At 43.7% G+C, this 14,929-nt stretch overlaps 2 protein-coding genes across 7 annotated transcripts in view; one reads left to right on the top strand and one right to left on the bottom strand.

Moving 5' to 3' along the window:
• The window catches only part of ELF1 (E74 like ETS transcription factor 1), an 88,020-nt gene extending 76,194 nt beyond the window's left edge, over positions 1 to 11,826 (bottom strand). Inside the window, exon 1 of the mRNA XM_068182252.1 lies at positions 11,692 to 11,826. The gene's annotated coding sequence lies outside the window, so the exon portion shown is untranslated. The remainder of the gene's footprint in view (positions 1 to 11,691) is intronic.
• The window catches only part of WBP4 (WW domain binding protein 4), a 23,179-nt gene continuing 20,058 nt past the window's right edge, over positions 11,809 to 14,929 (top strand). For 2 of the 6 annotated variants that reach the window (XM_068182265.1, XM_068182263.1), the window contains exon 1: positions 11,809 to 11,943. In XM_068182265.1, coding sequence (XP_068038366.1) covers positions 11,942 to 11,943 — 2 coding nt within the window. In that variant the 5' untranslated portion in view covers positions 11,809 to 11,941. Of the gene's footprint in view, positions 11,944 to 12,598; positions 12,619 to 14,929 lie in introns of those variants that run through there. The other 4 variants (XM_068182264.1, XM_068182262.1, XM_068182266.1 and 1 more) reach the window with 3 other exon arrangements.

Raw genomic sequence — 14,929 nt, 5'->3', positions numbered from 1 at the left:
AAGTATATTATTTGTGCACCAATCCAGCAAAAGTCAGATTTAGAGGTACAGGATTTATGAAACAAAATTATACAACACATTGGAAAATTCACCACACAGGAAAAATGCTACCTGCATCATCAGAAAATGCAGATTTGCGTTTTTGTGGTGAAATGGCAGCTGGAGAGCATATAGAGAGAAAACAGAGGAGAGAGTACCCTCCTTTGGGTACAAATCAACAGGTACAATGCCCAGGAAACAGTTCATGCTTGTAGGCAGAAAGGAGTAGGTTGAAGACCTGACCTGAGGATCTGCAGGTCAGAGTTAATGCAGCAAAAAGCTGTTTATCTACACAGACAAAGCAAAACAGAGGAACGGGGAAAACAGTGTATAACAATATTTAGTAGTTGTGTTGGCCTACTTTTAGTTTAAAATCACTGCCTCTTGTCACTATCTGACATACAAAGTCCCTATCCCTCCTTTCTGTAAGTCATGATAAAATCTCCTTGGAGCCTTCTCTTTCCCAGGATCTCCCAGCCTGACTTTGTAGGAGAGGTGCCCCAGCCACCTGATCATCTTCATGGCCCTCCTCAGGAGCTGCTCCAACAGGTCATTGTCTTTTTTTTTGCTGAGGATGCCAGATCTGGATGCAGCAATCCAGCTGGGATCTCCCAGGGGTGAAGAATCGCTCCTCACCCCGCTGGCCACGCTGATTTTGCTGCAGCCCAGGATGTGATCAGCCTTCTGGGCTGCAAGCACGCACTAGTTGGCTCGTGTCCAGCTTTTCATCCACAAGAACGCCCAAGTCCTTCTCCACAGGGCCACTGACATTTTGTTTTACTAAAAAGCTCCTCTCTGCCATCAACATCACAGAATCATAGAGTAATTTGAATTGCAAGGGACCTTCAAAGATCATCTAGTCCACCCTATTCACCATGGATAGGGACTTGCACTAGATCAGGTTGCTCAAAGCCCCACCCAGCCTGACTTTGAACACCTGCTCATCCACACTATCCCTCTGACTCCAAGCAGAGCAGAAATACACTTCTACTAGCCATGCAAGCAAAGCCCGCAAAAGATATCTCCTTGCCATCCATTTATTTTCACCTTTATTAAACACCAACAGTGCAGAGTTTAAATCCTCTGGGGAAAAAAAGAACAAATATCACTACTGTGATAGTACAAAGCTGGTGGCAGGCTGCTAATTCACATACTCTTTTTCTCCACATTCCTGATCGGGCCTTTTTTGCCTCACTTTCCCCATTACTTTCCCCTCAGATCTGATCACTGGCACCAATTCCAGGCTAACAACCACACCTGATTCCCCACAGAACTGCCTGAGGCTTTCTGTACCTTCGTCCTCATTTGTAAAGCACAGCAAAGTAAGTCCAGACTGTCTAAAAGGAATTGGAAGATCCTGAGTTTGAACACTTGGTCATATCCAACTGGGAAAGCTCTGGTGCTTCACTGATGGCTACCATTCACTTAGAAAATCTGATCATTAATTAGGCAAAAAAACTGCTTGTCCACGCTTCATGCTCTTAATCTCCTCAAAACTACATCCATGTTCTATGAACTACTATGTTCAGGAGTCAAGGGGAAAGAAATTTAAGCTGTAATTATAGGTAACCGGTCTTCAATGTTATTTGGTAGCAGCATTCAGACAGTCCATTTTTCTCACATTTAGCAAAAAGTAACACTTTGTTCTTAAAAAGGACACAAAAAATCCTTCAGTAAACAAATATCCACACACTAAGCTAGATGAGAGGGATGTAAATTTCTCAGTACAGGTAATCAATTAAACTCAACATTCTTCTGCAAGCACTGATCTAGCTCCCAGTTATTCAATAGGAATTATCACAACTTTACCATTGGGATTATTAAATTTCTTCTGTGTCTCATTTCCCTGGCTCATGTTCTTACAGTTAGAAAGAGAAAACTAGTTTGGATAGCCTTTTTCTGCTTCCTTCCCTTTCCAATTTGTTTTACCTTATTTTCTTTATTTCCCAGCTCTATTCCCTATTCTTCAGGCATATAAATGAACATTCAAATACATTTTGTAATAAAGATAGGAAAATTTGATTGTGGTGGCACTCCAGAGCAAAAGTATGGAGACATCTTCTTTTAAGCCATCCAAGCTCTGATCATGTTCCAGTCAGAATCCACATATAATTGTCATTTCCTCCCTGCTTATCTGGAGATGGTAAGTAATACTTTTCTGGCAGATGAAACAAGTAATCCCAAAAAAGGGATTCCTCCTCAGAATGGTGAAAAAAAACCAAAACAAAAACTTTCAGAATTTTTATTTTTACTTGTCTCCAGTTCAGTAACAAACTGAAAGCCATGATTTGAAAATGTAACTAGGTAAGAAAGTGGGAGCACACAAACAACAAAGAACCAGTGACAGCATTCATAAGTCCACCTTCTCTCATCTGTCCTCCAGTTTCTTTAACACAGTATCCAAATTCTGTGGTTTCCCTAATACTTCCCATTTAGGATAGGTTGCTCTGCAAAAAAGCAGTCATCCTGCAAACGTGATCACAGTGCTAGGCAAAAGAACCACAATTAAGCATGTTCTCCCTTAAATGACACCTGCACAAGTACTTTGCCCATTGAAACGTGTATAGCAAGATTACTGCTCACTCTGCTAATAACATCCACTGAATAGAAACCTGTATCTGAACATACATGTTCCAACTCCAAATAAAAGACTGGGAGAGTTGATATGGTTATCTACCACATCACAAACCAGAAACTCCAACAAACTACAGGGTCTAACTGTATTTAATGTTGCTACATTTCGATGTCAATCTGAAACAAGGAAAGTGTGAATCCAGGAGACATAGGGGATTAAAGATTTTTTTTAAAAGTAATATTCTTGATAGGTGTTGAGACAAAGACATGAGATCTGAAACCTAGTCTGAATCTCAAAGTATGTGAAGAAGTACACAGTATTTTGCAGTAATTCTCCACAGGAAAGGCATTCTCTCTAAAAATACCTTTTTTTTCCCTTCAGGAAAACATGAAATTAGTAGTTTTCTTTGACTAATGTGTACAGATTTGAGAAAAGAAGATAAAACCCCATCTACCTGGTAAACACAATGAAAGACTTGTACAGTAACAGTCTCATGTATGACTTGACCTTTCAGCTGCTAGTCACACACAACAATAAAACAGAGACTATAAACTCCCATTTCTGATTCAGTTTTTATTTCAGAGGGACAAAACACAACATCTACAAAGGTTAACATAATAGTTTTCTTGCAGAAAACACATGAAGACCTTTTATGCCAACAACATCCTGAAAACATGCTGTCCTGAAAATCTGTTATATCAGACCTCTGCTTTAGACTGCCCTAAAATGTACATCCAGAGGCAAAGCAAGCAGCTACATCAGACTTTAGGTAATCCATTTGCAATAATTCACCTCAAATGAGGTACACAGGGATACAATCACCCCCTCCCCTCCCAAAAGAGTACAATAACGATAGAAGTATATTGCTATACTTAATCTTAAGGACATGAGAACAATTTAACATAATAGATGTGTCCTGGAAAAAATTCAGGAATGGTCATTTGCAAAGAATATAAAAGTGTATTTCTGTCTCTCACAATCATGGCTGTAGTATACTTATGATCAGAAACAAGTTTGTTCATTAATTAAAATATTATACCTGTAATGGTTGCCAAGTTTTGCTACATGATAATATTAGCATTTGAAAACTGAATTTGAAAAATTCTTAGTAAACTTTTTATAAAATCTTTCAGACCAAATCTATTAACCCACAAAATTAGGTCAACTAAGAAAACCTGAAAAAAAACCCTAGAGGTTTGTTTTGGATGGCTTAAGATGAAGGTTTCACTTGAAAAAGCATCCAGTTGAAGACAGTGGCACAGAGCACATGAAAATCCAAACACACAAGAAAAGAGCTCAGCTCAGTAGAAGTAAGCAGGTGCTGGGGGACCTATTCTCTGCCCAAAACTACATGCAGGCATAATTCCCCTCTACCAGAGGAAAACAATAAAGTAAAATGCTGGCACAGGTCTGCCAGCACAAGGTTGAAGAAAGGCTTACAGTTCTAGATTCTGTGGATACATCTCATTTCCAATATCTCCACTAAAACACCACTGATTTCCTTAACTCTTCTCCCATCAGTTTCTCAGCATAGTTAGCAGAACCTGCCTCAGCTTTGCCACCTAGGCTCCCCAGTACATTTTGAGGGAAATAAATCTACTGTTTTAACCAGGTAAGTTAAGCAAAATAATTTTGGCAGAAACAGAAGGGTTCCTATTTTCAGCTGGCAGATCAGGGACAGTAAATGCATGCAGAAGATGAGGGACCAGCTGCCAGGGGTGGGGGGGATGACTGATGCAAAAGACAAGCAGACATCACAGCTATGGACTATGCTCTAGAGTTTCATTGTTCCTTAGACAACACATTATTATCAAAACATAACTGGATGTTGGATTCAACAACGACAAAGTTGGATCAGTCAGTGTTCCTATGGCAGTACGTGAACATTAAGTACTGTCACCCCCTTTTTCTGACCAGTGTTGCTGTCCTCCTACCCACAATACCACTTCCCTTGTCATTTATCTTAAAAAAATACCAAATCCCATGACACAGGATGGCATAACCTTTTCACCTCTTCAGTAAACTGGTGACAAAGTCCACCCTCAGTTTCCCTTAAAACAAACATATTTGCTGTAATTCTCTTGATCAACAGTGGACCTTAAAAACAACAGACCTTTCAATTTCTCCCAGAACTTTCCCTTTTAACAGAATGAAAGAACAGAGAACAGATACCAGAATGCTGTTCAATACCCCCTTGCCTGGAAAAGGTCTTTGAAGGTCTGCAGCAAGTTGCAGAATCCTACAGCTTTTCCACTGCTCCACCACCAGCTCATGCCCCCTCTCTGAAGAGCCCAAACACACCCCAGAATCTTCCAACACAGGCTGACATGCAAGCTGCTGGAAATGGCACAGTGGCAGAGCCTCTGGGCAGCAACAGATGCTGAAACAGAAGCTGCAGCAGCAGATACCGTGTGAGCAACCTTCTGCCAGGACTTGGAGAGTGCTTGGCTTTCTACCTGAATCTATGACACACAAATGAGTCACAGAACAAGGTCAAGCAAGCTGAAAGACCTCATTAAATTTTGTTGACGCCTGTATCGCTAGGAACTCCAGACAATGTATCTGCTTAATGTCACTATTGTATTCATGGAGGAAAAAAACCCCAGGATATCCACTGCCTAGAGTAGACACGTGGGTGTTAGTACTAGGTTTTAAACAACAAAAAAAGATTTCTGTACACATATACAAATAAAAGAAAGAAGTTAAATTCTGGAGAGTGGGCAAAATTACATCTTCACTGGCCACAGGTCTGCTGGATTAGGGACCAAATGGGAAGTTTGCACAACAGGTACAGAGTAATGCTTTCCATAAAAACACCTAACTCTTGACTATTCTGATTATAGTGACACTTGGCTGTGGTGAGGTGGAAAATCAAACCTGACAGATTACACAGTCCTACTACTATTTCTAGTATTAGTTAATTCAGGATGCAAAATTATCCTACACGTGTAAGTGTGTGCTGTTAAGCATACAGTCAGCTTTATAGCTCAATTATTTAACAGCATTATGTTCAAATTTGATATGCCTCTGAGATGGACACTTAACAATTCTGACAATTTTAATCTCAGCCTCAAACATTGTTTCACCTCACAAACAGGAAGGGAATGAAACTCACTAAATATTACAAACACAGTAAGATGTCACAAAGTGGAAAACTACAACCCAAGACTGCACTTTCAAAACAGACACAATGTGGCAACACTCATTATCATCTTATACTAACACAAGTTTCACTCAAGTACTGAAACACCAAAATAGAATGCCAAATGTATTGTTCCCCGATTCTGCGATTTTCTGAGAAGAAATTTATTAAATAGCCTAACAGGAGCTCTTTAAAATTGAAAGTATCCAATCTGATTTGTACTTTTGTTATTAAGTTGGCTCCTGCATGTCCTAGAAATCAATAGTACATTATTATTAACTCCAATGAACATAGCAACAGGGCCAAACCCTTGAAGGCTGTGCTGTCAATATCTTCTCAAACACGAACACCTCAACAGGGCAGATGAGGAAAGTGTATTTGAAAATCATGTTTGAGAGGAGTGCTTGAATATTTCCAAGTCAGTGGAAACATTCATATATACATGCTTTCAAGTCTAAAGATAGCAACTTACAAGAACTTTGTCTCTTCAAGTTTGAGTTGCTCTCAACAAGAAAACTTCCAGTAAACTCATCCTATATAGAAAATGTTTTATTACCTTAAAACTTTCATAGGATATATTAAAGTGTGAATGAAAAAGCCAAACCAAAACCACTGTAAAAGACTGAACATCAGATTTTTGATACCATATACACTAGAGTACATACAATAAAATACATTTTTAACAGAAAGAAATAATCCAGTGCTTTAGTGTCTATTTGTCCTAGTTCAGCTGCCAGAGGAAAAAATATAACTGTTTGTTATATCAAAAAGAATGGACTATGGAATTATATCTCTTAGCTATCTATGCTCAAGTTCAATTCCCAGGCTAAATTAAACCTTCAGGTTTATTGTGAAGCTGCTTGAAAAGAAGCGTTGCAGGTAATGCTTTAACTTGATTCGGGCAGTCAGTCATTTTTCAGGTTACAAAACGATTTCACTGACATACCCTCTGTTGTTTTAGTGACTGCCAGGTGTGTTCTGCTGCCAGGCCATGTGCACATTGCCTGCCTCTGTCTGCTTGCAGCAGATGTGGCTGCAGGAGAGGAATGCCCGAAGGACAGAGAGATGGTTAAGGGGAGAGCAGTAAGCAGCTGACTTCCAAACACTGAGCAATCTCCTTGCCTATCTAAAGGCAGAAAAAAAAAATTTCATCCCTGAATATAACTGACAGTATCCTGAACAAAGAATGATGATACACCAACCTGGGAATAGGAGGGGACTGTGTAAAGCGAGGATCTGATATCCTGTCACCAGCTGCCACCAGATGTGGTGTTACTCTAGAGGGAAGTACACAATAATTATTTAACACTCCCAGAAGTCAAATTAGGCACTGAGAAAAAAATTGTCCTCCTGATCCAAGAGAAAACCAGCCGAATTCTAAAGTATGGCATTTTATTGTAATCTTGTCAAGGTAGCCATATGTGCTACTATACACAGAAAGCACTGCAAGTAATCCTGTTTTTTCAGTCTAGGGAAAAATGCAGGTGATTGGAGTACAGTCCTTCCCCATTCTACACACACTGGAAACATCCTCCACCAAAGCAAGTGAAAGCACACCTTTAAGAAGAAAACCCCCACGACTTTAAACACTCTCAGCAACTGCAAATCCACTACAATCCTTTACTGCCCTCGTTGCTACTTATTAGTTCAAAGTACAACATGCCTAACTTCATCTCTCAGACACTGGATGGTCCAGGAAATATCATGTATTTTCCTTACACACATGTATGTATACAGGCACCATATCCTTCCTCAGATGTACAACCTGCAATTGTGACACCTGGTCTCCAAACCCTGGATCATTTTGGTCCCTGTGCTCTTATTAATATTTCACATCCTTCCTCACATGTGAGCAGCAAAACCAGACATGGAATTCCTGTGATCTTACTAATGCCATGTACTTTCCTATTTCTGTGCAATATTTATATTGCTGCATAGCCAAGGACCACACTTCAGTTGCAGCATTGCAATGAAAACTCCTGTTGAGACGATTCTCCGCACAAATTCTTGAGCCTTCTTTCAATAAATTACCAGTTTGAGGACAGTCCCCTGTCGTGCTGGTGTAACCACAATCCTGGTTCCTTTGTATGTGGCTGCATGAAAAATGCCTTCTGATGGATGCTGACAATTAAAAAAAAATTATTTGGAATATGGTGTACTAGTAACTTGTTCCCCACGTGCACAAACCTGCACATAATATGCTGGTAATGATGCGATATCATCACAAAAGCTGTGAATATATTGATATTAACCAGCCTTACACCAAGATCCAGCCCCCAGGGAACCTTACAAGAAACAGCTGCACTCTCATAGAAGAAAGGCACGCCTAAGTTCCTCTCCAAACTAAGAAAGATTTATGAAGCAACTTTGCCAATGTTTGTGGTATTTATTCCACAGTGACTCCATGGCACAATTGTTTTAAACTCACACTTCACTGCAAACTTAATAGATATATCTGGGGCACAATATAGGGTGAGTCTGCTACAATAGAGCAGTTGATGAATAGCTTAGGAATTTGGGAGATGTGGGTTTTTTACAATTCAAAATGCTGGGAAGCAATTTGCTTTAGTTCTTCTGTAAAGTGGTCTTTAGCAATCATTAAGTCATTTTGAAATATTCAGAACAAGTAAGGCCTGGCTTGTCATTTACTTCAGAGGCTCCATTTTAAAGTTTTCAATTTTTCAGGCAGGAAAACAATGAATAATGTGAGTAAGGAAAATCATTCATAGCATTAACCAAAGATGTTTAGGTTCCTTTCTCTAGTAAGGAAAAAAAAACCCAAAAAAACCCCAAAAGGACAATTAGTAGACCAGGTAACCAATCAAATAACATTGTAACTCAGCAGCATATTTCCATGTAAATAAATGTATACACGGGATTGGTGAAGCTCGTAGCATTGCCTATTAGGCAGCTGCTGAACACTTCCAATGCAAGATGCTGCTTCCAGCTGCTTGTAACTTGGCCAGACTTTGACTCCTTGGGTTGAAATTTTCCAAGCTGAATGTCTGCCTCAGGCTAAATTCTGTTCCATGTGCTGTAGAAGCTACCTCTGAGTGATGGGTGCAGAAAGAGGCAGACTGGGATTAGAAGAACTCAGCCAAAATACTTGGGCTGTTTTCAGAAGAAAATGAGGGAAAATGCTGTCTCCCAATGGCAATACGCATCTGGAAACCTGAAAGGCTTTAATGCTCTTCCATCTTCTGATGACAGATCTGAATGAGGGGTGGAGCCCTTTTGGAGGTCCCCCTTTTGCTGACCCCATGAAAAGTCCACCTGCATTTGGTCAAATGTCCAAAACCAAACTGCATTGTGTGCATTTTCAGTAGGTGCTTGCTAGGCCACATCCATCTTCTTCTCAGCTCCTCATGGTGATCAGACAACACAAGTAATTATAAGCAAGTACAGCAACACAGACCACAGGCATGATCTACCACCACTGGTTACCCTCAGCAGGGGGCTCTGACAGCAGTTACCTTACAAATCCAGTTGATGAAGAACAGTAACACAAATATGCTACCCTAGGCTGCCTATCTGCTTTTTGGCACTTTTCCTAAGGGAAAGAAAATATTGGAAATTACTTACAAAATGCAGTATTAAAAGTATGATAAGCAAAGCAGAATTTAGAAATTATTAGAAGTAAATGGTCTACGTTAACTAAAAATGTCTCCTAGTGCTCATATGCATCAATCTCTATTAGATAAATCTGTGTTTGCAACCGACTTGGTCACATTTTTTCCCACTGAAGCTTTGCTATAATTAACACACAAACTCCTCCTTTTGCCCTTGCTCTCTAGAGCATCATCAAATACTTCCAAATCACAGAGGAAATTATTTCTTTTCTCTCAGGTTCCTATATGCTTCTCATCACTACAGTAATCTGTAAGATAAAGGATACTGTTATCCACATATTTTTAATACAGGAAACTAAGATATATTAAAGCAAAAAACTATGGACACTGAATCAGCAATTCTGACACTCAAGGCTTGTATTTCTAACGTGCTTAGACCTGCAAAACATCTTCTGTACACAGAGACCAAACAGACACTCATTTATGTTCCAGATGGTTAAGTTTAGCATAAGTGCAAAGCAGATCCCAGGCCAGGCTCCCAGAAAACCCAACAGACCACGGGCAAAAACCTTTATGTTTAGAATGTAAATGTAAATGTATAGAATACATAGAGATCAGCGACATCCACTGGGTGGCAGGCATGTTTCACGGGACCCAGTGCGTGTACAGAGGTACACAAAACGAAAGCTCCTAAATACTGCGCTTGTTCCCTGTCTCAGAAGCAGCAATTGAACTGACACGGTGAAGAAAAAATTTTAAAAAATTAAACCCCACAGAGGGAAGTTAACGTATTCTGCCTTGATTTTAACAGCAGCTTCTTATCCACGGGGCTGAGGCACTGGAACTGCCCTGGCACTCGGGGATTAGAGCTGTGCGGACACACAGTGTCCCATGTCCCTTCTCTATGTGGGTGCCCTCACTCGAGGTAACAGGGACCCTGTAAGAGTCTTCGGAGTCTCTGCTGCACCAGTTAATGACCAATGCCTACTGAGGTAAAGCCTTTAAACCCTCCCCCAATTTAACAAACTCAAGGGGGAAGGAATTTTTTTGGACTAACAGCTGTAAATGAGTCCTTGCTTGTAAGCAGCTGAACTTTAAAGTTGAAAGAAATATAAAAAGCCAGTATTTTCCATGGATTTCCACTTAGCGTCTAAGCAGAATAATTTCAAAAGTTGCTTAGATGGAGAAGAAGCCATCAACCAAATTTCAACCCAGGGCATATACTTATAGCCATGTTGCGAACTACATAAAAAGTACACTTATAATGGAAATGCTGACAAATGCAAAACTCCTGCAGACAAAGTACACTTATAATGGAAATGTACATTATACGTACACTTATAATGGAAATGCTGACAAATGCAAAACTCCTATGACAGTCTGACCACAAGTCCTCCTTGTGAGAGGAAAAGGCAACCTCCCCACCTCCTTTCTCAGCCAGCTCGACAGCGAGCTGGGGCGGGGGGTACTAGATACAGGTGCCACTGCCCTGTCCTTGTAGGATGGATCGAAGCAACTCTTACTCCCCGTATTTCCCACATGTTGAATGAGCCACCTCCTTGTTTTTGCCATAAACAACCGGAGGGCCTCTTACAGCCATGACTCACTCCGCAGGCTTCTCCTCCACCCCTGTGCGTGACTGTAGCAAACAGGCTGCCAGCCGCAGCCGGTGAATTAACACGACTTTTTTCGCAGAACCGTGGGGAGATCAGTCACACAGGCCTGGGCGAAGGTGGGGGTGGGGGGCGAGCGTGTGCCGTGGAACACCAGCCCGGGGTGAGTTTTACTTGTGGGGGAAGCAGCGGAGGAGGCGATCCGGGGCCAATGTGCCGGGGACGCCCGAGTGTGACCGTATCGTCCCTGTCCCCACCCCGCCCCGGGACGGCGCCGGCCCTGGCCCCCCCTTCTCCCGCGGCTGCCCCACGACGGCAGGAGAGGCGGGCGGCCGGGAGGGAGGCAGGCAGGGACAGAGGGAGGGCAGGGCGGCGGCGCCGGGGGCAGTGGGGAGAGGGAGGAGATGAAGTCGGTACGCAGCAGGAGCCCTCCCGACACACGCGCCGCCGAACTCCCAGAAAGTTGGCAGCGGCGTCCGGCGGGACGGGGCTCCGCTGGCCGCCGCCCCAGGGCGCGCTCCGCCGCCCGGCCAGGGCCCGCCGCCTCCCCAGCCCCTTCGTACCCTGTCACCGCCCTTCTACCCACACCTTTCATCTCCCGTGGGTGCCGCGGGGCAGGGACTGCACGGCACGGGGCGCTGCCGGCGGTGGGGCTCGAACCCGTGGCCCGCGGTGTCTCTCCCCACCGTAGGGGAGGCGGCTGAGCCTCCCGGTGCCCCCGAGCGCGGGACGCGGGTGGCGGGCGGCACTCACCGAGCGGTCGCGGCTCCTTCTCCCTGTCCGGGCGGCTCCCGCTGAGCGCTCGCCTCCTCGGGGGCGAGGGAGGAGGAGCGGGAGAGGGCAGGAGGTGGAGAAGGGCGGGGAGGAGAGCGCGGCTTGAGCCCTCCCGGCTCCCGTCGTCGCGCTCCCTCCCTCTCCCGGCGCCGCCCCATCCCACCCCAGCGGCGCGGCGAGCGGAGGGGAGCGCAGGGCAGCGGCGCGGCGAGCTGCTGAGGGAGCGGCGATGTGAGTGCCGGGGGCCGGGAGGGAGCGGGCGCAGCCGCCCGCCCTGCGAGCCGGGGTCGGGCAGGGCTGCTGGCGTGTGGTGCGGGGGCCGGGCCGGGCCCCTGCAGGCCGTGGGGAGGTCGGGGCCAGTGGGGCTGCGGCCGTGCCCCGGCTGTGGCCGGCGACCCCCGCCCCGCTGAGGGAGGTGTTTCACTGTCGCTCCGGTTCCTCTGCGCCCGTCCGAACTGCCGCTCTCTTTCAGGTTGTTTGCTTCTGCTGCGCTGTCTTGCTCTTATCGCCCCAACACAGGCCGGGCAGCTTCGCCTCCCGCCGGCGGGGCACTCGGCGGCGGGGCGGGGAGGGCTGCGAGGGACGGGGCCCGTGGATTCTCACCCTGCACCCCCTCTCTGTACCCTTTCTCACCCTCGCTCTCTCTCTCCCTCCCTCTTCCCTGCACTCCCTCCTGCCCCTCTCTCCGTCCTCCCTGGCCTCCCTCCTTCCCCCCCTCTTCCAGGTCCCCCCACCTTGCGGCCGCCTTTGGTTCTGGGCAAGGCGTGAGGAGTAAAATAGTCTGTGCCTTGGTTTTATCTGGCCATCACTACCCGCTTGAAGCCTTTAGTTAGGAAGTTTGTGTTAATACCTGACCACATTTTGAGGAGGGGGATGTGTAAAAATCCAAGCTGCTGTCTTTATGAGGTGGGAGTAGCATATAGAATGGTATATCTATCTGCTTGTTTCTGTTACTTTTCAAAATATCCTAATTTCCCTGCTGAAAAAAAGAATCTTGACCTGGTCAAAAATTTCTCTAGAGAAATTTCTCTCGAGGTCTGTCTGTGGGGCAGTACTTGATGGTGAGCTGTGTGAGCCTGCCTTGCAGACTGGTACTAGGTACAGCAGTGTTCTTAATTTTAGTTATTGCTAAAATTATACCTGAACAGATTCCTGACCCAATTTATGTTGCTGTTTTTTTCCTCTCTTATAATTCTTATCACATTCTTCCTGACAGCCCATATCCTTCTTCTGCATCTACAGCAGCAGACCTCTGCTTTCAGGAGATAGTCCTGACTTCAGATATTTAACTTTGGAAAGCTGACTCAGACAGTTCACTTTAGGTTCCCTGTATAAAGATGAAACACGCACCTAAGGAGTTCAGTATGCTTCTCAGGTGTCTCTTTTGGATGCAAAGAGTGCTGGTTTTGAGATGACAGTTTCCATCTCTTGACAGGGAGAGCTGAGACAACTCTACCTCACTATTTAGACAACTGAAGTTAGAGGAGCTGACCTAGAGAACTGCAGCTCCATACATGCAGAAGGCTGCTTTCTCTGATATCTTTGTGCATTCTTGTATGTTTAAAGTATTTGTGGCATTGGAAGTGGTTGAGTCACCATCCCTGGAGGTAGTTCAAAGACGCATAGATGTGTCACTTAGGGACACGGTTTAGTGGTGGATTTCGCAGTGCTGGGCGAAGGGTTGGACTCAATGATCTTAAAGGATTTTTCCAACCTAAATGAGTCTGTGATTCTGTAATTTACAGTTTTGAAAAGAGGTCTAGCAAAGCAGATTCATGTGAATACAGGTCAGGCTGAGCAGCTTCTGCAGACTCTATTTTCCATTGGATATTGTAATTTGTATGTAGTTCACAGGGGTCTAATATAATGATAAAAAGAAGCAGACATTTGGGTCTTGAATTAGAATTTACCAAGAGGTTGCAAAAAGTGTATGTGACTTGAGGGTCAGAAGAGCAAAGCCCTTCAGAGAACTGCCATGTTTCATGTGGATGAAACTCTCATCCAGTCCTGCTCTGGAGGAGCCCATGGGTAAACATATGTTGTGTGACCTATTAGAAAGCCAATAGGTTTTCTAATTTCTAATTCTAACCCCTAAACTGGGGTTAGGCAGGACAGTCCCATGTACTTGCAGTGCCAGGGATAGTCTTTTCCTTGCCTTATTTTTAAATGCCTTTAAAAAATAAAGTTAAGGGTATTTAACTAAGAAGAATTTTTAGGGTACAATTAGTACACTATGATTGAACAGAGTTGCCGTGAATTATTGGGGAGTGTGAGTAATTAGGGGCCATGGCACTGGGACCTACTTCACAGTACAAGAAAACATTTTTGATCTTCTTCTCTGCCAATCTTAGCATTGCAATTTTAGGTCTCACCAATACTGGGATATTTGAATGAGAATTAGGTGTTCTGGAACAGCTTCCCATGTGGAGGAGGATCTGTTGTGAAATACATGGAATTCTTCTTTTTTCTTCTGGTTTTTTTCTACTTCTTTCCATTACAGAAGTGTTACTTTTGTTCAGAAGTACTCAGTATTTCAAATAGTGTTCAGAAATAACAGATTCTGTCCTTTTGAGTGGCTGTTATAGAACAGCCACAATATCTTCCCTGAATTAATTTGCTTGTGTACTCAAGAACTTGAATCTTACTCACAAATGTGTATTCAAGGCGATGATGCACATAGTTGCTCCTTAGTGCTCAAACTTGCAGAAAGCTGTAAGATGTTATATTCTTCTAAAGTGTTTGGAGGTTGTAGATACTCAAACCAAAGAAGACTGCTGAGCCCGTGTATTCTGTTTTTTACCCCTGAGGGCTTCTGATTTGGACAGATACATCCCCCTGCATCCCTGCCAGATTTCCAGTCAGATATTTTAGAACAGAGCTATTCAAAGCAAATGCTTCCAGATTTTGTTTATACAGTAAAATTCTTTTTCATTGTGTTCAGAACCACCTAAACCAGTTGTTTCTCTTCCCCCCTTGATTTCATTACATGGTAGGAGCAAAATCCTCCAGCCCAATCTCCACATAAAGTTTGACAAAGCTGTCTCAGCTCAAGGTAGCTACTTTATGAGGGTTTTTAAGATTCCCTGTATAAGGAAATCTGTTTGCACCACCTGTTGAAACTTTAATGATACAGTAACTTGTGAGGAGAAGCAGCCTGCAGGCTGAGGGTTTGGAGCCCTGGACTCTAGTACTTGAGTTACTCTGCAAGTTACTTCTG

The sequence above is a fragment of the Anomalospiza imberbis genome, chromosome 2 (genome assembly GCF_031753505.1).
Source record: "Anomalospiza imberbis isolate Cuckoo-Finch-1a 21T00152 chromosome 2, ASM3175350v1, whole genome shotgun sequence".
Lineage (NCBI taxonomy): Eukaryota > Metazoa > Chordata > Aves > Passeriformes > Viduidae > Anomalospiza > Anomalospiza imberbis.
The sequence above is the reverse complement of the archived record's forward strand: the minus strand, read 5'-3'. Positions and strand labels throughout refer to the sequence as shown.